The sequence below is a fragment of the Thunnus maccoyii genome, chromosome 18 (assembly GCF_910596095.1).
Source record: "Thunnus maccoyii chromosome 18, fThuMac1.1, whole genome shotgun sequence".
Taxonomy (NCBI): Eukaryota; Metazoa; Chordata; class Actinopteri; order Scombriformes; family Scombridae; genus Thunnus; species Thunnus maccoyii.
The window spans coordinates 24,444,441-24,468,639 of NC_056550.1; the positions used below are offsets into that span (position 1 = coordinate 24,444,441).

Sequence of the window (24,199 nt, forward strand, 5' to 3'; positions counted from 1 at the left end):
GCGCATGAGGGAAGCTTATTCGCTTCACATATATATATATATATCCGATAATACCAAACTATTTTATTTACTATTGTGTATCTAGTCGTGTATTTTAGTTTATTTATCTTAGAAAAGCATGCAAAGCCTTACACACAGGACTTTGTATGTGCTAGAGTGCTTGTATCTTTTTCTATGTGCCAAATGTAGTCAATAAATTCAACCATTGTGTAAAAACACTGACGCCGTCCATTGTATCTGTGCTACTGAGTATCTTCTCATATACAGTAGAGCACTGAGGCCATCTAGTGGCCTCTAATAATACTGCATCCTTAAACGTTCCCATAATCATACAAGAAGTCTTTTCTCTTGGTGTTTGCTCCTTTATTTGAAACATAAAAGTACTTAACGGAACATTTATTTGTTTTTGAAATGTCAGAGATTGACATTTTTTTTTCCTTTCAAAATCAACCCATCTCTCTCTCTCTCTCTCTCTCTCTCTCATACACACACTTTCTCATTCATTCAATCATTTCAACAAGATATCTGGAGCAAAAAAAAAAAAAAAAAAAAAAGAAAAAACAGAAAAACAATACCATCCCCTATAACTCAGTATTGATTTACAATCATTCTATCAGTCAGTCATTCGTTGGCAAAAAGTAAATGTACAAATAGGCATGTTATAAGGAGGTGCTGGTGTCCTCCACTCACATTTTGAAGAGCCCCAAGCTTCATGTAAAGCCAGACGTTTCTCTAGTTTTTACCCCTTTTTTAGGACTAGATTGATTTTTTTTTTTTTTTTGGGGTGGGGGGGGTGACAACTGGCCTGTTGATCAACTTACTCATTAAACGATGGGAGCAATGCAGACAGAAATCTCACATGTGGTCCTGGGAGATCTCTGGCTCCAGTCCTCCATGCTAACACTTCAGTATATACTGTGCTAAATGACGGCAGGGACATACAGTAGTGATGAGTTACAGATTTTATGCCATTAACTCCTTACAAATGTAGATAATGTAATTTTTGGAATATTGTTTTGTGAAAAATAACATACAGAATCTTCTTTATGGAAATAAAAGCATCCCGTCATCCACTGTTTTGACTTCCTATGAATAAAGATACAGTAATGTCACTCCTGCTAGTTCCAAATATTCAAGAAATGGTTCAACATTTGGGGAAATTCTCCTTTTTGCCGTCTTTCCGAGAGTTAGAAGAGAAGAGCGATACTACTCTCATGTTTGTGCATTGAGTATTGAGCTAGAGCTGGAAGACAGTTAGCTTAGTTTAGCTTAGCATAAAGACTGGAAGCAAAGGGAAAACGGCTAACCTGGATCTGTCCAAAGTTCAAAAATACACCTACCAACACATCAAAAGATCAGTAATTAACACATATCTTGTTTGTTTAAGCTGTACACAAACAGAAATGTAAAAACGACAGTGTGTGCTACTAAGGGGAAGTTGAGTACTTTAACTATTTTTTGGCGAACAGCAACCAGGTGCAGTGAGCTACAAAAGTCTTGCTGTCATCACAATTAAGTTACAAGACAACCAGCAGTATAGCCAGCTGCAAAGCAGTGCTAGGTGGATGGATTAACGCTAACTGTTGTTCATCAAGAAATACTTACTGCATTTAACGTCCCATAAAACCGTAACTTGACATCTTTATACAACAGTTTGTGTATATTTAAACAATGTGTTAATAGTGAAGTCTAGAGGTGCTGGTAGGGATATTTTTGAACTTTGGGTAGGGCTAGGCTACCTGTTTCCTTCTGCTTCCTGTCTTTAAGATGAGCTAAGCTAAGCTAGGCTAAGCTAAGCTAATCATCTACGAGCTCTAGCTCCAAACTCAACGCGCAAACATGAGAGTGGTATCCATCTTCTAATCTAATTCTTGGAAAGAAAACAAATAAGTGCTTTCCCCCACATGTTTAAGCCTTTAAGCTAATTTTGTATCATGTTTCCAAAAACCTTTAAAGGTGCAGTGTGTAGAATCTAGTGGAATCTACCAGAACAGACCTAAATGGAATATGATATTCATAAATATGTTTTAATTAGTGTATAATCACCAGAAAATGAGAATCGTTGTTTTAATTGAGGCCTTTATATCTACAGGAAGCCCGCCATGTTTCTACAGTAGCCCAGAACAGACAAACCAAATAGTGGCTCTAGAGAGGGCCTTTCGTGTTTTTCATGAGTTTTGTGGCCACCGTAGGTTCTCCTAGATGCTTGGAAGGGGAGGGTGAGGAGAGGGGTAACCAGTTTGTTGCAATCTGCAAACTCACCACTAGATGCCACTAAATCCTACACACTGCACCTTTAAGTTTCCAACACCAAAATGCCACATTTTGCCACATACGGTTTCATTTATGATAAACTAAGCTGATAAATGAATTAGTAGCTTTAGCGCTAATAATATCAATCAACAAAGCATCTGCTATAAAGTTAGCATGGAGCAACCGGACACATCAATCAACCCGGGTACAGGTAGCTGGCGCCTAAAAGTTCTCATCACTTCACAGGTAATTTGACCAAACGGCAAACTTCCCAAAAACTCAAGGTTCGTAACATTCGCCCGTGCCAGTTACACTATTAAACTCCCTGTTTTAGTGTCCTTGTGGGTCACAATGCGCACATCTTGAGGTCCAATCCTAATGTAGTGTTGGGGGGGACGTGTAGTAGCTAGTACTGTGAAATGTGTAGTGATGAGGTGGGTAGGTATAGTGTTGAGAACGTTATTAGTGTTCATAACAACATTTCTTTTTGTCAATTACTCCTCGAAGCATGTGCCGTTAATTTTGGTTAATGAGAAATAAAATGGAGGTACTAGCTTTTACACCGTTTCACATACTGAACGTCACATCTGCCAGCCAACCCAGGTCGCCTCCTGTCACGACAACTTCTCTCCACGTTTCCTTTGCTCTCTTATTCTCTCGCTCTTATTCCTTTCTCTTTCTCTCTCTCTCTCTTGCTCTCTCTCTCTCTCAGTGCTTGAGGGAGAAGTCTCCTGTGTTGAGACGGGGCCGAGGCAAGGCCCCAAACATTTCTGTCCCATCGGTGGCTCCGGGGGCCAGTAGGGCCTTCATACTGGCAGCAATATGCTCCAGGTCGGCACAGCCCACCTGAAGGACAAACAAACACAGGGACTGTATGTTAACACGGCACAGGAGGAAATACACAACAGACACAAAATTCAATAAAACTTCCTTCGTTTTTCTGCTCAATTCTGTTATTTTTTATGGTGTTGGACATTCTGAAATGTTACTTGTAAAATATTTGCCCAGCGCGACCTCACACAAATGTCACACACACTTTAACGGTCACATGAACTGATGGAGCCGTCGTGGCCATTAGTTGGTGCATCAGAATACTGAGAGCTGAATAGTTTCTTTGTCTTCGTCTTTAGACAGCATAAAATATGTCAGGATCAACTGACACCAAAAAAAAACAACAACATAAAAACAAAACACAACAGCCTGCTTAATTACCGATTGACAATCAGGATGTCTGTTTTCTGCATTTCAATTAAGATGGTGTAAACCAATTATATGTGAGATTTCTTTTTTAATTAATTCTTAAATTAACAAGTCTATTTGATGGAAAAACATTCAGACACTCGTGTCATGGGAGGACACATCAGAAAGCTTCCGCTGACCCATTTTGCTTTCAGATGTATTAAAGAATAATATCTGCAGCTGATATGTGCAGATATTCTGAATCAGAGAAGATATTAAAGCCGTGTCATGTCTTATTTAGTTACTGTTTGATTGGATTTAGGATTGTTAGTGACTAGTTATATGGTATGCACAGGATTTCAAGATGATAATAAACGGCAGCACTTATTATAATATAATAATTATGTAATAACAGGTCAGTACTAGAGTTTTCATATTGATGCACCAGCAGTCTGTACCACAGAGCAAGTTGAACTTAAAGCCCTTTTCACTGTGCTGTCAACTGTGACAGGAACATGGTTAAATCTTTTGTCATTAATTCAAAACAGTGTCCTTAATCTCACTGTCAGACACGTCCACTGACGACTAGTTTGGAGCTTTGGCCTCTGAAGACAGTCTGAGGGAAATATCTGACAGTCAGAAATTTTAAGTAAGTCCAGTTTTTTGAATGAAGTTTAGGAAGAAAACTCATTCTTAATACGTCCAAGGCACACAAAAACCAAAACGATGAAGGTGAAATGAAATAGAAGTTTGTGTGAATTTGCTGCATTTCCAACATGTCAGTGATGTAGATGGATGACGGCGTTTTTCTATTTACTTCGTAGCACTGATATCGTAAAGTCTGACACAGATTGTGAGCAAGATTTTATTATAGGCGTCTCACACAATCAGACATATAATAAACCTACACCATCGTTGTTGTCATGCAGTCTAAAGGCGCCTTTAGTCTGGTTCTCCTCTGGTTACAATCCTGGATTAACTCTGAGATTACTGTTCCAGCTGTGAGCATGTTCATGTTCTTATATACATGAAACATCAACAGAACAGGAAGTTAATATGACAACAGATGAAACTCTGATAACTGTGATATTAAGTGAGTTCAAATGCATATCAGGGCTGCAGCTAACGATTGTTTTCATTATAGTTTAATCTACCGATTATTTTTTCAATTAATCGATGAATCCTTTATTTTAGAAAATGTCAGGAATATAATAATGGAAAATCTGTCCATTAATTTCCCAGAACCCAAGAAAATCTTGTTTTATTCGACCAACCCAAAGATATTAACTTTATATTGATATAAAACACAGAAAAGTAGAAAATCTTCACATTTGAAAAGCTGGAACCAGATGATTTTTTTGAAAAGCTGGAACCAGATGATTTTTTTGTGTTTTTTGGTTGAAAAATTACCAAATAGATTAATCAATTATTAAAATTGTCGCCATTTACTTAACTTGAACAGCTGTTGAAAAACTAGGAACAACAACCAAATATAAGTGTGTGAATTATTACATAAGCCTTTTTAAATACGGTCAGCATTTTCAACATGTTTAGTCTACTATGAGAAAATTAATAGATAACCCGAATGGATGATCCATTTATTATCCAAAGTGTGTGCTCTTTTGAAGTAATGCACATAACAAACTGTTCACTGCTGGAGCAGAAAACTACAGATAAAAAAAAAACCCTGAAGAAGAGTCATTAATCAACTTAGGTTGATCAGACTGAATGTTATGCATTTATAATTTACTTACTTACTCATGTATAGAGTTTTTTCCCAATAAAAGGTGACAGTTAGTGAACTTCACACATCCAATTATCACCTCATTGATTCTAAAAAGATCCTGAGTTGCAGAGATGCAAGTAAAACCTGTTTGTTACCAGAAACATGACATTGTTAGTGTGGTAAGTTATGTCTCTGTTTGTTATAAACCCTGTTTTAAACCCTTTCTATCACTGATTATTTATCATGATAATCAAAGTGTCTGCTGAACTATAAAAAATGTCCCTCTTGCTCTTTATGAACTGTCACTTTGTTGTTAACTCAGTACTTTTGTCCGTGTCAGGATCCTGTTGCAATGATGACTCATGAGTCATTTTGTTGTTTCAGCAAAAATGCCAAACATTTCCTGGTTGCAGCTTCTCAAATATGAGGATTTGAAGCTTTTCTGCATCATGCATCACAGTAAAGTAAATTTCCTCAGACTTTAAACTGTTGATCAGACATCACTATGGGTTCTTTCACTGTTTTCTTACTTTTTATAGACAAAAAGATTACTCGAGGAAATAATCAACAGTTGAAAATAATCATTAGTTGTAACCCTTGCTGCTTGTTCACACATTTTGACTTGATCCTCTGAAACGAACCTGCGCTGAAGCAGTCGAGTCGTGCAGCAAAGGTTAGAAGATCTGAGTTAAGCCCAAAGACAGCTGGTTTACCCACTAATCTGGCTTTGTAATCTCCGCATGTACACCAGCTTTGTACTTGTGTGTAAAAAAATGATACGTGCTCACCCGTTCTCCGCTGTTGCTGTCTCCCGGAGCCGCTCTGTTTCCTCCTCTGCATCCCCACACGGGCACAGATACGGGCAGAGAGCGGGCCAGAGCCATGGGGTGGGCGTGCCGGGACGAGTACGCGGCCTGACCCATGGCCATGCTGCGCGAGGGCGGAGGAGCGTCCTCACTCAACGAGCCTGGGACACAGGTAGAGAAATAAATAAATGTGAAATCCATGGATCCGGGCGCACACACACGTCTGCACATCACATTCTTACCATCGGTGCTCTCCTCCTCGCCGTCAGACTCGAAAAATGGCTCACAGTCGCGAGACAGAGAGTCCTCGTCCATGGAGAAGACGCCTAAAACAGAACCACGACGATGTAAACCCTCAGAGTCAACACATGTTAAAGCAACACATGAACGACATCAATCCTCACCTGCGCTTTCGTTCCCGTAAGGTCTCCTCTCATCCATGTCCTCCTCCTCTTCCTCGTCCTCACATTCTTCTTCCAAATCCACGATCCCAGATCTCTGTCTCCCCTGCTCGGTTGCCTCCAGCGCGCTCTTCTCCCGCTCCCGCTCTCCGTTACCGTTTTGCCCGCCGCCTTGCCCGGGAGCACCTGAGCTGTAGATTGACGGGTAGCTTTGGGAATATCTTCCATTGGGGCTGACTCCGCCCACCCCGCCGTCCCCTGTAAAGCTCTGAAAACAAAAGAATCACGTTATGAATGTGAGCTTTTTTTTGAATGAATACCACAACAAAGTTTGCAGCACAGGCAGGTCACTCACCCCCCTGTGTCCGGGGTCAGAGGTCAGGTCAACCACCAGCTTGGTTCCTCCCTCTCCCCCCGCCTGGCGTGTGTGCCTTTGGGCTGTTAGCATGGTCGTAGAGTGCAGCACGCCGATGTCATCTATGTAGCGGCGTGCAGACTCAGCAAGAAACCCTTGACCCCATACATTATAGGAGAAATCCCCCTCCCTCGGAAAGGCACTGCTGCTCTCCCGTTTCCTCACCCCGTCTCCGTCTCCGGCCGACGACCGGAACTTCTTACACGCTGTAAGGATGGCCAGGTCGCAGCCAGACTTTTGGCAATACGTTTCCGCAGCAGAAAGTAGTGCCAGCCAGCTTTCTTTGTGGTTGTCTGGGATCTCGGGTTCGGATGACTGGTTGATGGAGGCCATAACGGTGCTAAGAAGTGTTTACAGCTTTTCTTTAAATGGACTGACCTGATGAAAGAACTGAGTGATGCTGATGAATGATGAAGAGGTTTCAGACTAATCAGAAGCTTGGATAATGGTTAGGGCACCAAACTTGAGTATGAACTTTGGTGGCTCTTTGCGTTGTGGCGGCGTAGCTTTCCTTTTACCCAAAATCGCTGAAATCTGTATCTTCTGTTTTGCTGGTGTATTTTTTTTTTTGCACTGGTGAAGATGCAGAAGGGGGGGAATTTTTGATCAATCAGGTAAAGAGGCACAAGGTGACTTCAAGATATGATATAGTGGGTGATGTCCTTACACACTGGAGAGCCAGGGGAGAGAAGAGATGGTGCCAAGTTGCTGGTGATACCTGGAATTAAAACATAAAAAAAAACAAATCAAGGTTAACTGTCACTAATTGCTTCTCTATGTAAGGTTTATCCATTAGGACTGATTGCACACGTTTAAATATATGCAGATAAACACATAAGCACAACCTGGATCAACTAAATCTGTCCTCAGATTGTCGCAGCCCCCACCACCTCTATGAGCTGCTTGACACCAAACCAATGCTAACTACTGTAGCTACTGTAGCTTTCTTATGACCATGCACTCGGTTGAATCCACTTTACAGACATGCCATCCTTTCTAGATATGATTTTGCGTAGTTTAAAACTGCATATCGAGGACTTTTCTGCACGGTCGCTGCCGTTGCTGCAGCTGTTGTTGTTGATCTTGTTGTTTACTCAGTGTTGTGTGCAGCCTGCTCATGATGGAACCACATTTCACCTCCATTTTTCAGGCTTTAGCAGGAGCCCAGCCGAGAAGTGTAAATTACAGAAACGAGGGGAGACGTTCACCCACCTGTTCAGTTTCTTTGTTCCACGTTGCCAGGTATTAATCGATCTCAAACTTTACTTATTTTTAATCAAACGTATTCTGCCTTCTCCCACGGTTTCTCTCCCCTAGCTAGAGCTCTTCACCAGCGGCAAGCTAGCAGTGATTGATAGTAGCTTTTTTCCGGTTAAGGATTTCACAATAAAAGCAGTGATGATGAACAGGCAATTTTTGTGTCGGATAATTAAGCTCAGCAAGGGGGGGTGGCACAATAACACTAACCCTAACCCGGGATTATATAGGCCTAGCCTAATTATTGATATTATATTTCCGATTAAGGATTAAGGATCAGTGTGTAAGATTTAGTTAGATTCACATTTAAGATGAAATTATTCACAATTTTGAGCTGTAAAACAGTGTAGTGTTGTAGTTTGATAGTTGTACCAGTCATGGCGTAACATTCTTATGTTAAGGTGGTTATACACTAATGACAACATACTTATGAATATTATATTCCATTTCTGCATATAGATCCACTTATGTTGTACATACTGGTCCTTTAAATGAACTGCTTTCAGTCTAAATACATATTTGTATAACCCTATTCTTTTACTGGAAGTGGATAAAACACACCATAGTTTTGACGGTTTAATCTTTACCTCGAATTATGTAACTGTAGCAGCTGAGTATGTTGTGGTCAGTTCAGGTTAATTTCACATCACTGTGTAATACTGATTTATTACATCAGTAATAAATAATCATAAAGGCCTTTTAATACTCTAGTATGTCATTGAAAAGCTGCAGCAGTCACAAAGGGCCTTCTCAATCTTTATAAGTAAAGGTATTATATTACTTAAAATTTGGAAGGTGCAATGATTTAATATAAACAAAGCTTTGTGACATTCAGTTGAACATAATCTTCTGTTGTTATCAGCAGCCACATTATATGCTCACCTTATTATTATTAGTTGGATATGTATCAGAAAATCCATCCTCAATATTATGGAGGATTTCCTCTGACAATAAACTGTGTATACTATTTTATTTTTTGTCCAATGTCATGCTTGACCTCTATTTTCTCAATATCAATCGAGCTTTTAGCTGCAGTTCATCATAAAATGCACTGAAAATACACTTTACCTGGTACTTACATACTTTAGTACTTTTTAAGGTTTATACTTTTTAATTATTTATAGTATTTTTTTATTATTATCTGTTTTTTCAGTATTTCATTCCCATACTTTATGTGATTTAATGTGTTTTTGCACCGGGACCCGAGTAATGTTAATTTCGTTGCTTTTCATGAAATCCTTGAACTGAGTTTAAGCGACAACCTGCTCTTAATTTGAAAGATAAAATCACCTCTCATCCGGTTTTGTTTGTGGTAGCTCAAGCTTCATCCAGCTCTGACGTCACCTGTTTACTGACTTCCAATCGAACGCACGTTGCACACGTGACTGAGCTCTGTGGGCGGGCTCGTACTCGTATTTCTTCTCGTGCACGTGTGCAACCCACCTAACAGCTGCTCACAAGTTACACGATTACTTTAGTCTTCAGTGGTGGAAGAAGTATTCAGATCCTTTACTGAAGTAAAAGTACCAGTGCAATAATGTAAAAATACTCCTTTACAAATAAAAGTCCTGCAAAAAATCCCACTTAGGTAAAAGTACATAAGTATTATGAGCTTGATGTAGTTAAAGTATTGCAGCAAAAGTAGTGGTTTGGTCCCTCTGACTGATATATTCTTATATATGACATCATTAGATTATTAATCCTGAAGCATCAGTGTTAGAGCAGCATGTTACTGTTGTAGCTGCTGGAGGTGGAGCTAGTTTCAACTACTTTATATACAGTTAGCTAGTGAAGTCCAGTGGTTCCCAACCTAGGGGTCGGGCCCCTCCAAAGGGTCACCAGCTAAATCTGAGGGGTCGTGAGATGATTAACGAGAGAGGAAAAAAGAAAAAACAAAGTTCAGATACACAAATCTGTTTTCAGTTTTTGGGACTTTTTCTCTAATCTTTGATTTCTGGTGAAATATTGGATCATTTGAACATTTATTGAAATGAAACCATGTGAGAAGTTTAAAGGGAAAAATCACTATTTGTTGGAGCTGTTAACAACTCATAGACATCTGAAATGTGACCCCAACTACACACTGCTTTTTGCAAGACGTCAAAAGCCAAAAAGGTTGGAAACCACTGGTTTCATCTTTAACAATGTGTTGTATTTTAAAAGCTCGTCATATTATCCATTGTGTCAAATCTTCATCTGAAAAGTAACTAAAGCTGTCAAATAAATGTAGTGGAGTAGAAAGTAGAATACTTCCTTCTGAAATGTAGTGGAGTGGAAGTATAAAGTAGCATAAAATATAAATACTCACGTAAAGTACAAGTACCTCAAAATTGTACAGAAACTATCAGAAAAACTATAATACTAACTGTCACAAAGCTTGCTGGACTGTAATTTATAAAATTAGGATCTTTTTATTTATTAAAAATAAACTGATTGGCTCGCCTTCGTCACGTGACTTCTTTTGGGGGCGGGTCTTCTGTAAACAGGAAGTGTGACGTCAGATTTGTTTTGGAAAAACGAATTTAGGAAACAGCGACGGAAGAATGGAGCAAAACCCTGAAGATTGTAAGGTATTGCCAAGTTTTTAACAATATTTTACTCACAGTATTTACATTTGTGAACTTTCTTCTCACTTGTATTGTTGTTTTAGGGGGAAACTACACACGAGTTTATTGTCAGCGTTAGCTAATGTTAACATATTTGGCTAGTCATCGTTTACAGTAACCTTCGCTAAAACAAAGCAGTGCGTTTAAAGTTACATATCCAGCGATTTGCGGTCATGTAACTGCATAAAAAGATGTCGGATTCTGGTGTATAGCTAGCCGATAGCTATATACCCATAACCGCACAGATATGATAGCTTGCAGGCTATTTCTGACTATACGACCACACAGTAAAGTCAACCCGAGTGGTTATTATCAAAGGTTTTCTTAGGTATTTGGTTGACTCGCCCTCACCAAGTGACCTGACAGACCAGCCACGCTGTAATCATGTGATATGCTTCTGTCATTTACCAGCTCTTTGTTATGTGTTCCCACATACCTGCCACGACTACGGGTTAGCTATGAAGGAGCACTTTATGATGATTATTATTCAATTTTATCTGATAAGTTATGTCACAGTTTATGTAAGCGAGTAGATAGAAGGATTACCCGCACATTGAACCAGAGCTCTCTTTACGACCAACTAAAGGTCAGACGAATATCCTCAAGAAGGAAAATGAGGACATATGTATATAGTCAAATGACCGGTGACACACTGCAGTCATCTAACCACATCCACATGTGTCAAGACACCATCATCATCATAAGAATAAAAACATTAACGTCAGGTCATACGAATATGATAGAAGGTCTGGATGCATTTTCAGTCAACAAGTCACAAAAATTTAAAACCAGAAATAGCAAACACTCATTTCATATAAATAGTATTAATAGGGTGGGTGTCATAGGTTGACAAGACACCAGGGGGAAATTATTATTAAAAAAGATATAAATAGTGTGTCCAATATAGAATTAATAGACATAGACTAAGAGAAATATCACATGTCATGTATGCATATAGATCCTAGAAGAAATAAGACAGGAGAAAGATGTTTATACAGTATATACACCTAGATTAGGACTGTATATGTTAGAGTAACTAGAACAGCTGTACAGTATAGGCCCTAATGATATAGATAACCTACAACAAGGGTTTAATATCAAAGATTAAATCCATGAGGGGACAAGGTGTTGAGAGAGTGGATCCAATAAATTTCCCGCTGCATCTCAATGTGCTCAATTTATTAATTAGTTTAATTGTTTTTTTTTGGATCCAGCACCTACCTCACTGACATACTTTGTTTCATTCTTCAGTTTATGTAGTAACATGAAGATGAGCTGATTTTATTTAATGAATTAGATCTTAGTTAAGCCGTATAACATCATTATGACACAAACCAGAGCCAATCTGGCAAGAGTCAGTCCCAAAATGAATCTGCTTTTTTTGATAACGGACTAATTGTTTAAGTAATACTTCAAATTTAGCTTCTTAAATGTGACGATTTGTAGATTTAAGAAAAGAACCAGAAAATATTCACATTTGAGAAGCTGCAATTAATTGATTATCAAAATAGTTGGTGATGAATTTAAGAACTGGTTATTAATCATTGCAGCTCTATAATAACTTATTATATAATATAGTCATTTATAATTATTTTGACTGTTTCATATTTATGTGCATATTCTTTCTCCTCAGCTAATATTTGAGAAGGAGGGGGTGTACCTGCACACAAATGCCAAGAGGAGCAACCAGGACACCACCATCCCAGGGTTCATCCGCATTGTAGAGCGGGTAAGCAGATCCGTGTGAGTGGAAGTTGTTAAGATAGAAAAAGGGGAAATCAGATGAGTTAATTGTGCTTTTGTTTTAGGCTGGACTACCAGCTTTAGAGTGGAGCCCACTGGAGGATGAAGGTCGCACTGCCCCTGCTGTACTCTACACCAAAAAGGTCCGTAATCATGTGTTTGATGTGCATGAAGAAGACAAAAATATTTGTTTTTTTTACTCAAATATAATCCAAACTTCTTGTTACTTAGGATGGAGAAGGAGGGGAGGAGGATACAAACTTTGACCCCGGGTATGAACCAGACTGGGCTGTTATCAGCACCGTGAAGAAGGATCGAGAACACGTCCCAGTCAAAGACTCAGGTGCTACTGAGGTTTCTGTCACTTTGGGCAAACAGTTACGTTAAGAAAGGATGTGTGACACCAAACGTCCTCTCTCTCTCTTGCAGGTCAGTGGTCGTTCTCTCTGCCTCTCTCAGAGCTCTACTCTCTCCGGAGGGCCCGCTTCTCCTTGGGTCGAAACTTCCTGGTGTTGACTAGTAGAGGGGGCCACCCTCTGCCTCCTCTGCACTTCCACAGAGGAGGAACCAGAGAACTGCTGAGGGCCCTGCAACGTTACATCATCCTGGACCAGTAAGTGTCATCATCCTAATTCTAGCAGCTGTTCTTGTCACGTCGTCGCTGTAAACGTGTTCACCTCATGACAGCTGTTAAAACAGCTGATGTACAGTTTCAGACAGAGCTGCTTATATCTTTGTCGACACATCACATGATTAGTGGGAAAAAAAAAAAAGTCACATGGCTCCTGTTGTTATCATCATCAGGTCACCGGTTGACGGACGGCTCTTCCTCGCTTACCCTCATGACTCCGGCGCTCTGTCTCAGTCCTTCGACAAGCTGCAGCTCCTCGATGACGGAGGCTCTGATCTCGTCTCGGTACTTTATTATTCATTTCTTAACAATAAAATTAAAAGAAAGAAGAAGGTAGGGGATTAAGTAATGATTGATGCTTTTAATAATAATGTCATGCCTAATAATAAACTGCACCAGGGTACATATTGATCTTAAAATGTTTGTCTGTAGCTTGTTGATCAATGCTGATGACTCACTGATCAAAGTCACCCTCTAACCTCTACAACAGACCGATGAAGTCATGAAATACTGACCACTCCTCTACATCTGTTCATGTTTGTAATTCTCTTCTCTGTCTACCTGAACAGAGATTTATCCAAGACCCCTATGCGACTACGTTCGGCGGATTCTCCAAAGTCACAAATTTCTTCAGGGCTGCCATCCGACCTCCGGATTCCCCGCTTCACCCGCGTTCTGCTCAGGATCCTACTATGCCTCCGCAGGCTGATGAAGAGCCCGGCTTTGAACTCATCACCTGTGTAAGAGAACGAAACAAAAAGTAGTAGCAGTGTGTAATATAAAGAGATGACACATGGTTAAAGAGACATTTGTTTTGATAAAGTTTGCGTATGTCTTTCCTTCAAGGGGGTGGAGCTTGGCCCCAGACCAGATGTAACCAGGGGGCCACCTCTGGACAAATGGGAGGTGTTCTTCGACCCTGAGGGTCGGGTGAAGAACCCTGACAGAATCAAAGAGCTCGTGTTCAGAGGGGTAAGACAGTAAATACAGTGTTACTCCTATGTGGAAGACCCCTCTTGTTTACCTTTTTCAACACAATGTGCACTTTTTGATCATCGCAGGGTATCACACCATCACTAAGGAAAGAGGCCTGGAAGTTCCTCCTGGGCTTCTATCCGTGGAACAGCACTACCAAAGAAAGGGAGGAAATTCTGCGGGTCAAAACGTTAGTGTTTCTACTACTGTGCATCCCCTCTCTACCGCTCTTCTTGCTTGCTGTAATCATTTCTCATGTTCTTAAGAGATCTTTTCTTAATGTGCCTCTGATGGAAGATATAGTTGAAGTTCACTAATATGAGGCTTCAGAAGTCTGAGTTTCATCAAATCAAGGGGATATCTTCCAATGTTAATTCCAAGTGCAATTAGGATGCATAGCTAGGTTTATGTGCGAATTTCACAAAAACATAACCCTCCTCCCATCTTACATGTTGTTTCTGGATTTGGTGTCCCTGTTACTTGTCCTCCCCATTGTCCTGTATTGTCAGTTTTGGTGAAACTAAAGATAACCAACCAACTAACTAACTGTATGAAATTCCCTCCTTGTGTTTCCCCTCCGATAGTGTTTCCATGCTGAGCTGGAACGGAGGGTTAATAACACAAAGAGGGAATTTCATATTAAAAAGTTGCAACTTTAGAAGATATACACTTGATACGACTAACTCAGACGGCTGAAGTCTCATATTAGCTTCAGATAAACTCTGGAATGTATTTTTGCATGTGGATCAGTTACACTAGAGGCAAATTAGGAAGGAATCTGTTAACGGCCGGTATGAACATGAGGAATGATTGCAGCAAACAAAACCTGGACACCTGACTAGTGTTTTAAGACAGAATGAAAGAAATAGAGGCTTCTTTAACGCCTCTGTGTGTCCGCAGGGATGAGTACTTCAGGATGAAGGTGCAGTGGAAGTCGGTCAGCGAAGAGCAGGAGATGAGGAACTCTCTCCTCAGAGGGTACCGCAGCCTGATAGGTCAGCCCCTCAATCCGTCCGATAACAGAAGATCTGTTGATTATGACAGTCAGCTGCTCGCGATGGGGAGTAGATGTTGGAAGTAAAACTGTCTTTGTTCTGTCGTGACAGAGAGGGACGTCAGCAGGACGGACAGACACAACACGTTCTTCTCCGGGAACGACAACCCAGGACTGACTCTGCTCCACGATGTGCTGATGACATACTGCATGTACAACTTTGATCTTGGTATGTTTTTTTTATGGATTGTTGGCTGCACCAGTACTAAACTTTTCAGCACCAGTACAAATGAAAAATTGCAAGTTTTTATAATTGATCATTTCTGCCATCTAAAGCCCCATTCAGACTGGATTTATCTCTCTAGGGGAGGTGGGATGATTCTTTACATGGTCAGTGGTTTTAATCCAGTCTGAAGTGCATATCTGGGTCATTTTTCACCCTTTCTCTAGTTGCAATGACCTACTGGCAGCTCTTCCTGTAATTTAAATCCAGTCCAGAGCAACATCCTTGTATTTAAAAAAAAAAAAGTGGATCTCTGAGTTTTTCCCGCAGGAAGAACTGCTACTTTTTTAAAAAATCAGCTCAGAAATTTGACTTTTGTGTGAAAATTGAGCCAATTTGGAAACCAATATGAAGGCAGAAAAAAATAAAGACCCCATAAAAGCTCATCCAATGGCCTGTTGTAATGTCAGCTACAGGTGGGTGCTGCTATTCTCTTTTCAGCCATGTTTTTAGCTTATATTTGTTTACATTCTGACAATTTACACCTTTAAAAGTATCCTGAATTAGCTATTAGCAGTTCCTGTTTGCAGTGTACCCATGGACATACAGACCACTATCACTGGATTACATTGATACTGAAGAAAACTTAAAAATGTGATGATTCTCAGGGACGTTCTAGGATTTATGGAGGTTTATTAGCGACAGATATTTTAAGTAATTATATCCTCGGACAGCGTAAGCGACATACGATATGTCTGATTAGATTTGACTGTGTTATGACAATTTTTGACTCAAATTCTCCAGCTGAATGTCCACGCCTCTTACAGACCATAATACCCTGTCATTTGGATATGGTTAAAATCATCTGGAACCATGAGTTCAATTACAGAGGAACACAGTTGAATATTTCATTCACCGCCTCCCCCCTCTGTGATGTTAATCCAGGACAAACAGGGCTTAAAACTGGTTTCTTACAAATCAAGTTGATTTTTGTGCTTATCAATGACAGATTATGATAAGCGTAGGCTACTGTATAGAAACTTGCACACAGACTCAGATTAGACACAGATTATTATTCCGAGCAGGTTTGTAGATAAAGAACAGTGTAGGAGGTTCAGGATGTTAGCATTTCAAAGCAAAGACTCCCTTACAGAACAATGTTTGTTAATGACGATCGACTCATTGATCATTAAAGGGATGTTTTAGTCGATCCGAGTCCCTCTTGACAGTTTTCCTTTTCCATCCAGGTTACGTGCAGGGGATGAGCGACCTCCTGTCCCCTCTCCTGTTCGTCACCCAGAACGAAGTGGAGTCCTTCTGGTGTCTGACGGGCTTCATGGAGCTGTTGGTTAGTAGAAACGTCCCTCATCCTCAAGATCAGTCACCCGTAGCCTTTGAAAGTTTTAGCTTTGGTTGTTCCTCTAATGGTTCATCAGAGGCTGTACAGCACCGGATGACAGCAGCAACATTCAGAGTTTACATGCTAGCTTTATTGTTCCTGCTTTGTGTGCTAGGTTAAACTATTTGCAGCAGCTTAATTGTGGTTTGAACATCTGTCAGTCGGATCTTTAAGGGCTGTAAGTTAGTAACGAGCCCGTTTCCATGACTGTGTTTCCTCTTTCTCTCTCTCTCTCTGCAGCACCAGAACTTTGAAGAGTCTCAGGAGGCCATGAAGCAGCAGCTCCTTCAGCTCAGTATCCTCCTGAAGGCTCTGGACCCCGAGCTATGTGACTTCCTGGGTTAGTCAGCTAATATTCATCCAGTCTGAATGGATTAGATTAAAATAAACCTTAAGGAGCCCCGAGGGACAGATCGGCTCTTGTAGCAAATGTTATTAGGATAAAGCAACGGAAAAGTAGGACAGAAAGAAAATAAAGCAAACGAGGGGCTGTTATACATAATGCAACCACTAGATTATACTTTAGAATCTGTTAATTATGATGAATAAAGTATATATATTTACAGCATCTGCAGCTGGTGTGAAGCATGTAGATATGCATAGATAGATTTACTGGAAAATGAAGATTTCCAGGATTTCTACAGGGTAGTAAAACGTGCTTCATATAGACGGGATGTCACAAGCAACTCTCCATATTACTCATGTCGTTGGAGCTCATTCTGCTTCTTTTTTTTTTGTTCTCCTTTTGTCCGTCAGACTCTCAGGACAGCGGCTCTCTGTGCTTCTGTTTCCGCTGGCTGCTCATCTGGTTTAAGAGAGAGTTTTCCTTCGAGGACATCCTCACGTTGTGGGAGGTGATTGCACAACAGCTGCGTTTATTTCAGCGTGCTATACTGAATACATGGATGTTTTCATGATGGTGGTTTGCTGAAACAGCTGAATTAAGACAGTGAGATAAACCAATAAGATACTCATGAAAACAAGGTATTTTCTTCTTAAAGGCAAGTAAGTTTATTGGTATAGCACATGTTAGACATGGGTAATTCAAAGTGTATTACATAAAACATTAAAAACATTTAAAAAGAAAAAAAATGCAGAAAAACATTAAAGTGCAAATTGAAAGAATAGAAAACTTTAAAGGAAATAGTGAAATAGTAAAAGTTAACAGAGGCATAAATACAGGAGAAGTAATGGACTAGAAATACAATTACAGTGAATTAATAAGTTGTTAAGTCTCCCTAAATGCAACATGGGAAACAAAAGTGCAGCAGAGAAACCAGTCAGTCAGTCAAAGGCACAAGAGAACAGCAGAGTTGTTTATTTGGATTTGAAGGTGGTTTTTGTTTTAAGGTCAACAGGAAGTTGGTTTCATCGTAGCTTAAAGCCGCTTCAAGCTGTTTGCTTCTGACTCTTGTTCCTTTCAGTTTTATTTATATTGCGCCACATCATAACAAAAGTTATCTCGGGGCACTTTTCACATAGACTGTACTCTTTAATTTAGAAAGAACCAAAATCCCCACATGAGCAGCGCTTGGCAACAGCGGCGAGGAAAAACTCCCCTTTAACGGGAAGAAACCTCAAGCAGAACCGGGCTCTAGATGGGTTGACTGGTTGTATTGAGAGAGAAAGATAATACAGATATGACTCCTTAGATCTAAGATAAACCTATAAACCCAGTGTATCCTGTTAGTGTTCTCTACTAGACGTTTTATAACATCCTGTTTTCTTCTTCAGGTTCTCTGGACTCGTCTTCCTTGTGACAACTTCCACCTGCTGATCGCCTGTTCAATCCTCGAGTCCCAGAGAGGAGAGCTGATCGGCTCAGACCACGACTTCAACACTATACTCAAAGTGAGATTAAGTTACTTTGTCTATAACCGCACATGTTTTCATCTGTGGGTGCATTTCTTCATCATGATCTTTATGATCTGCAGCACATTAACGAACTGACCATGAAGTTGGACCTGCAGACTGTCCTGCGTGAAGCGGAGGCCATCTACCTGCAGCTGGTTCAGTGTAAGGTAGGTCCAGATGTGCTTTTACTGTTTTTATTATGAGTGACAATGATTAGACAGAATTCTATAGTATGTTGGGACCCAATAAATCCCAATATAAATTTTAGGGCCACAAAATGATTAAAGACAGAAAGAAATGTTGCTGTAAAATTATCTTACTATTATATTCTGCCGTTTTTCTAATATTTGCTTTTCATGTGAAATACTGGATACTTCCTCATCTTCAGGCCTCCTTATAATGAAACTGAAAAGGGGAAATCACTCTTTGCTCGAACAGTATGAGGCTGTGACCTTTAGTGAGGGGTCACAGGCCAGAAATGTTGGGAATCATTGCTTTAGACTTTATATGTCCCTCCAATGTTTGGGACAAAACTGAACTTTTAGTCTTCACCAGTATAAGGCAAGTCTTGAAGATTCTCCAGACATGTTTAAAGACATAAAAATACTCTGCTTCCAATAATAATTTGTGTCTGATGTGTTTTTCCCACAAAAAAAAAGTTTAATTCTTAAATTACATCTACTCCATATGTAAGTACTTTTCATTTAAAACTGCTGCTCCTTCTTCACTGTGAAGTCTGCTCTCTTCAAGTTTCCACACGGCGGTTGTGTAATTTGAATTCTGGATCAGGATCAGCTTCCAAAATATTTGTGATTTCACAAATTGTGCACTTTAACTCAGATTTTCAGTGAGCACAGAGAAACTTTCCAGCCTTCTAGTGTCAAACTCTGCACAGTTGAAGCTGAAGTTAAACATTTAACACAAACATTATTTTAGTTCTTGTTTCTATATTTATTATGCCTTATATGTATATATTTTTGGAAAATCTGGTCCGTATTTTCACCTCATGTTTTGTCCTAATTTCGCACTTCATGCTCCACTTATAACAATAACAAGCAGTCACGTGTTTAAAATAGTTGAAAAATGATTTTCTTTATAAACCCTAACAGCAAACATTTTGGCCTTTTAAAGCAGGAAACGCACAGCTGTAATTAATAACATTAACGACGGCTCCGTTCCATTATTTGCTCCAGTAAGCCACGTCAGTGAGTCAACATTAGCAATACCAGAACCCTAAAACTGACTCAACTAAACTGAATGCAGCCATCGTTAACGTTATTAATTCCACATGTGCTTTTACTACTTTGGCAAGTCATAATATCTGCCATGAAAAGGGTCTATTGGTATTAAATCTATTCATTTGCTACTGCGGTGATCCCACACAGCTTATTACAGCTTTTTCTCATTTAAAAATCTAAAAAACACTTTGTTTCTTTATGAAATCCATTAGCTTTAGAGAATTTGGTTAGACGTGTGCGGTCAGAGAAATTTAAGGATAATTACAGTTGAATTACTTAATAGAAATACAGAAGAATGTACAATATTTCTGCAACTAAAACCAGCTGTCACAGAAGCTCATTTTAGAAAAGCAACACAAACAAGGTTGAATACATATTTTAGACATGCATAGTCTCTTGTTGACACCTCCTCCTCCTTCTTCTCTGCCCTCCTTCCCCCCACCAGGAGCTCCCCCTGAAGGTGCAGGAGGTTCTGGGTCTCTACGTCCCGTCCAGCTCCGAGGAGGAAGAGAGTCCGGACTCACAGGCCACCGAGACGCAGCGCCTCCTCAGCCAATCCCAGGCAGGAGCTGGAGCTGCTGCTTCGTGTAGCGCGGCGGGCGGTCCTCCCCCCACCTATCCTTAAATCTGACTGACAGTCACTCAAGAAACAATGAAGTACGAAAGCGTGGAAGATATTTATACATGAAGAAATATATATTTACTGTATATGACCCGGTGAGAGAGGTGGGGAAAAACTTGATTGGTGAAGACTGTTGTTAGTTTTTGTCAGAGGCAGGGGGCGTTGTTGAGGCTTTTTTTCTTTTAATGTATAGCCATGAATGTTATTATACAAGACAACACTATAGCTGTGCTTGCAGTGCTCTTTTTCTTTGTGTCTTTTTTTTCGTGATACGACATGTCCCGTGTCTTGCCATCCATTCATCTCTCCATCCTCTTTATGTTCGATGCTGCTGTTTCACATTTTCACCTGTTGTTTAATAATTGTATTTTATTTTCTCCGCTTATCACTCGTGTTTTAAATGTACTTTCGGTGCATTTTGTTAGTTTCCGTTTGTTTTTGACACCTCTGTCCTCTCGCTGCTGCTCCTGTAAAAGGAAGAAGATGAAGGACCTTGTTAATACTGTATGATGCCATTCCAGCCCTATGCAAAGTTTTTGCATGCCTTATAGATTTCACCTGCAGCATGGTAATATTTTAAGCTTTGTAATTATCTGTAAAATGTCATAACATTTTCATCTGCTGATTATTACCAAATAAACAGTGAATCTTAAAGACGGAATATTAATTCAAATCACACAGAGGGAGAAGAGACAAGAGATGATTAGAGAAGATTAAGCAGATTAAGATGTTTAAATGCAATTCACATACAAAAATACAAAAAATGTCATCAACAGAAAGAGACTAAAAAATCTGTAGAGAAATGCAAAAGTGAAAAAAGTCAAAAACACATGAAAAAGTTAAGCAACTCTCAGTAAGGGAACATGATACTAAAATGACAACAGTGAATTTCTATATTGTGCAACTGACACTAAAGTGCAAAGGGAAGGAATCAAAATCATACATGAAAAGTTTAAGGAAGTGCCAATAAAGAAACTTAATACTAACATTTTAAAGGTCAAATTCAAAATATACAAAAATAATCTAAATAGGACATTTTAATTTGTAAAAAATTATAAAACTAAATCAGCACTTTAAAAAAACACCTTTCTGTAAATTTTACAACACCCAGTAGAAAACATAGCACTAAAATGTACTAAAATGGCAAAAAAAAAGCAACTTAAAAATAATTTTTAAAAAAGTTGTTTTTTTTAACTTTAAAATGCAAAAAGTAAAAAATCAAAAACACATGAAAAAGTGAAGTAACTCTCAATAATGAAACATGATACTACAATGTCAAAAGTGAACATAAAGAACAAAAAGGATTCAGGTAGGGCATTTATGCAAAAATTATACCACTAACTACACATGAAAAACTTTAACATATCTCAGTGAATTGAAAAAAAAATAAGCTGAAATGTTAAAACTAAAGTACAACGAAAACACAAAAATCCATACCAGACAATTAACACAGAAGAATACAAAAATGAATCAAGTCAACACATGAATTTTAGCACCTATGAGGGGAAAAAATAAAACCATAAATGTGTAAATGTAATGAACAAATAAAAAAAAACTTTAAAAACAAAAGAAAAACAACTTCAAAACCTGGAAGAAATCAAAACATCACACTTGAACATGCATAACTTATGTACTTGAATCAATATATGAAGAACTTAAGCACCTATTAACCATAAATGTGACAATGGAAGATGACCGAATAAAAAAAATCAATACCCTTCAATTAACATCCAAAATTGTAACCAATGTGTCAAATAAAAGGAAGAAAAAACCTTTAAAAAATGTAAATACATGCAAAGAGAGAAAACATTAAAAGTTAAGCAATTCTTAGTAAGAAAACATGATACTAAAATGTTAAAAGTCAACTGCAAAACCTGTAAAAAATGGAAATAACACACTTAAACATGCAGAACTTATGAACCTGAATCAACACATGAAGATTTTAAGCATCTATTAAGTTATGAAAATAAAACCATAAGTGTGAAAATGGAAGATGAAGAAATAAAGAAAATCAATACCTACTGAACATTAGTAGAAATTTCTAGTTCTATAGTCGCTGTGATCAATGATTACATCAATTTCACGAAGGATAGTTACTGTAAGTGATATATATATATATATATGTATTTACCAAATCCCCATCACCCCCAAAAAAGTTTAAAGCGTGCTGAACATACTAACAATGTACTTAACCTATTGATTATATATAATTAGTGCAATTACAAATATACTGAAATACACTTTTGTGCACTTGACTGTATGATTTTAAGACACCATTAAGTTATAATTAAGTCTCCATCCACGTTAAATGTTCCTTCACTTAGATGTTTGAGTTCCACTATGCAGACTTTGACCCTCTGGTGTTACAGGATAAAACACGCAGTTGCACTTTAAAGGAAATGAAATGACTCAGACTGTGTAATTAATTACATTATTGCACTTGAAAATTGAGCATTTTTACAATGCAGTGGACTGATTTAGCCTGGGACCGTGCACTCTACTGTGCATGACATTTGAGATTACTGTATATATGGTGCATTGATTGATAAAAGCACACAAAACTGTACAAAAACACGCGCAAAACAGCACAAAATATAAACAATGATACAATAAAATGACCATAAATGATAAGCACCAGATCAGTACTCTTTAAAAGCTGTTTCAACTTGAGTTTAAAATGATCCTAATCCATTCTGTGTTCCACATATTGATCCTCTGAACAGAGAGATGTCTGTTTAAAAGACGCACCCCAAGTTATTGATCCAGACACCCTGAGGTGTTCCACTGGGTCACTGGACTTAAGGATTAGTTTAAAGGATAGTTTCACATTTTTTTCAAGTCTTCAACTCAGAAGCCCAAATGAACATTGACACGTTTTTCTTGCTGTAATCATTCCTCCTGTTCATACTGACCATTAGAAGATCCCTTCATAATGCACTTACAATGTAAGTGATGGAGGACAAAATCCACAGTCCTCCTTCTGTGCAAAAATGTATTTAAAAGTTTATCTGAAGCTAATATGAAGCTTCAGCGTCCAAATGAGTCAAATCAAGTAGATATCTTTCAACATTACAGTCTTTTTAGTGCCAAAGTCCCTCTTTATGTTACTATACTTCCACCGCAGCTCAACAGGGAAACACAAAGAGGGAATTTGATGTTAATGAGACTGTAAATGTGTCAGATATCCACTTGATATGTCTGACTCAGACTGCTGGATCTACATATTATCTTCAGATAAACTTTTAATATGAACAAATGTTATGAAATCCCTAAAGAAAAACAAAAGATGTTTAATTGTTTTTCCACAAAAAAAATTGTTATAAAATTTTAAATTACATCTCCCTCTTCCTCTTTAAAAAAATTCTATATCACACTTGTTGACACTTGTTGCATAAAGAACCACGATTGGCCCCGAGCTAAGTTGTGATATCACAGATCATGCTGGTAGGTGCTCACCTTTAACTCAGATTTAGGAGCTCAAGGAGAAACTTTACATTTCAAGGAGATGAAAATCAAACTCTGCACATACATCATTTTGCACAGTGAAGCTCAAACATCCAACTGCAGGAACAAGACGGAAAAAAAAACACATTTTTGAGTGAAAGGGGACTTTAACATATTTAGTTTTATTAACAATATGGCAGCGGTGGAGTCTGATCTTTTTAAGAAACAGACAAAAAATTAAATATCACAAAAAATGTGAAAGTGTAAATAGTGATTAAAAAAAGAAAAGGAAAAAAAAATCTGACATTTAAGGAATGATGCTTTGGTGTTTTTTTCCAGTGTAACAGTAAGGACTATTTGTTAATGCAGTGTCTTAACTTGTGAACTGGTTAAACTTTGGCCTCTCTCCTCTCCTCCCCCCACCGGCCAGCAG

The 24,199-nt window shown here is 38.7% G+C and overlaps 2 protein-coding genes across 2 annotated transcripts; one reads left to right on the forward strand and one right to left on the reverse strand.

Annotated features, from left to right (window-relative positions):
* Positions 1-2,226: 2,226 nt before the first annotated feature.
* On the reverse strand, positions 2,227-8,132 carry akt1s1 (AKT1 substrate 1 (proline-rich)). The gene is made up of 7 exons (XM_042392652.1): positions 7,993-8,132; positions 7,448-7,498; positions 6,721-7,353; positions 6,369-6,633; positions 6,207-6,290; positions 5,947-6,125; positions 2,227-3,099 (listed from the first exon to the last, which is right to left on the reverse strand). Exons 3-7 carry the CDS (start codon positions 7,111-7,113, stop codon positions 2,962-2,964), a joined length of 1,059 nt encoding a protein of 352 aa, XP_042248586.1. The 5' UTR covers positions 7,114-7,353; positions 7,448-7,498; positions 7,993-8,132; the 3' UTR covers positions 2,227-2,961.
* A 2,367-nt stretch (positions 8,133-10,499) lies between these two features.
* Positions 10,500-20,976, forward strand: tbc1d17 (TBC1 domain family, member 17). The gene is made up of 17 exons (XM_042393894.1): positions 10,500-10,607; positions 12,277-12,372; positions 12,452-12,529; positions 12,618-12,729; positions 12,816-12,999; positions 13,191-13,302; positions 13,587-13,757; positions 13,864-13,989; positions 14,079-14,182; positions 14,893-14,987; positions 15,099-15,215; positions 16,457-16,557; positions 16,849-16,948; positions 17,365-17,462; positions 18,343-18,459; positions 18,543-18,629; positions 20,146-20,976. The coding sequence occupies exons 1-17, from the start codon at positions 10,581-10,583 to the stop codon at positions 20,323-20,325; spliced, it is 1,905 nt and encodes a 634-aa protein (XP_042249828.1). The 5' UTR covers positions 10,500-10,580; the 3' UTR covers positions 20,326-20,976.
* The last annotated feature ends 3,223 nt before the right edge of the window (positions 20,977-24,199 follow it).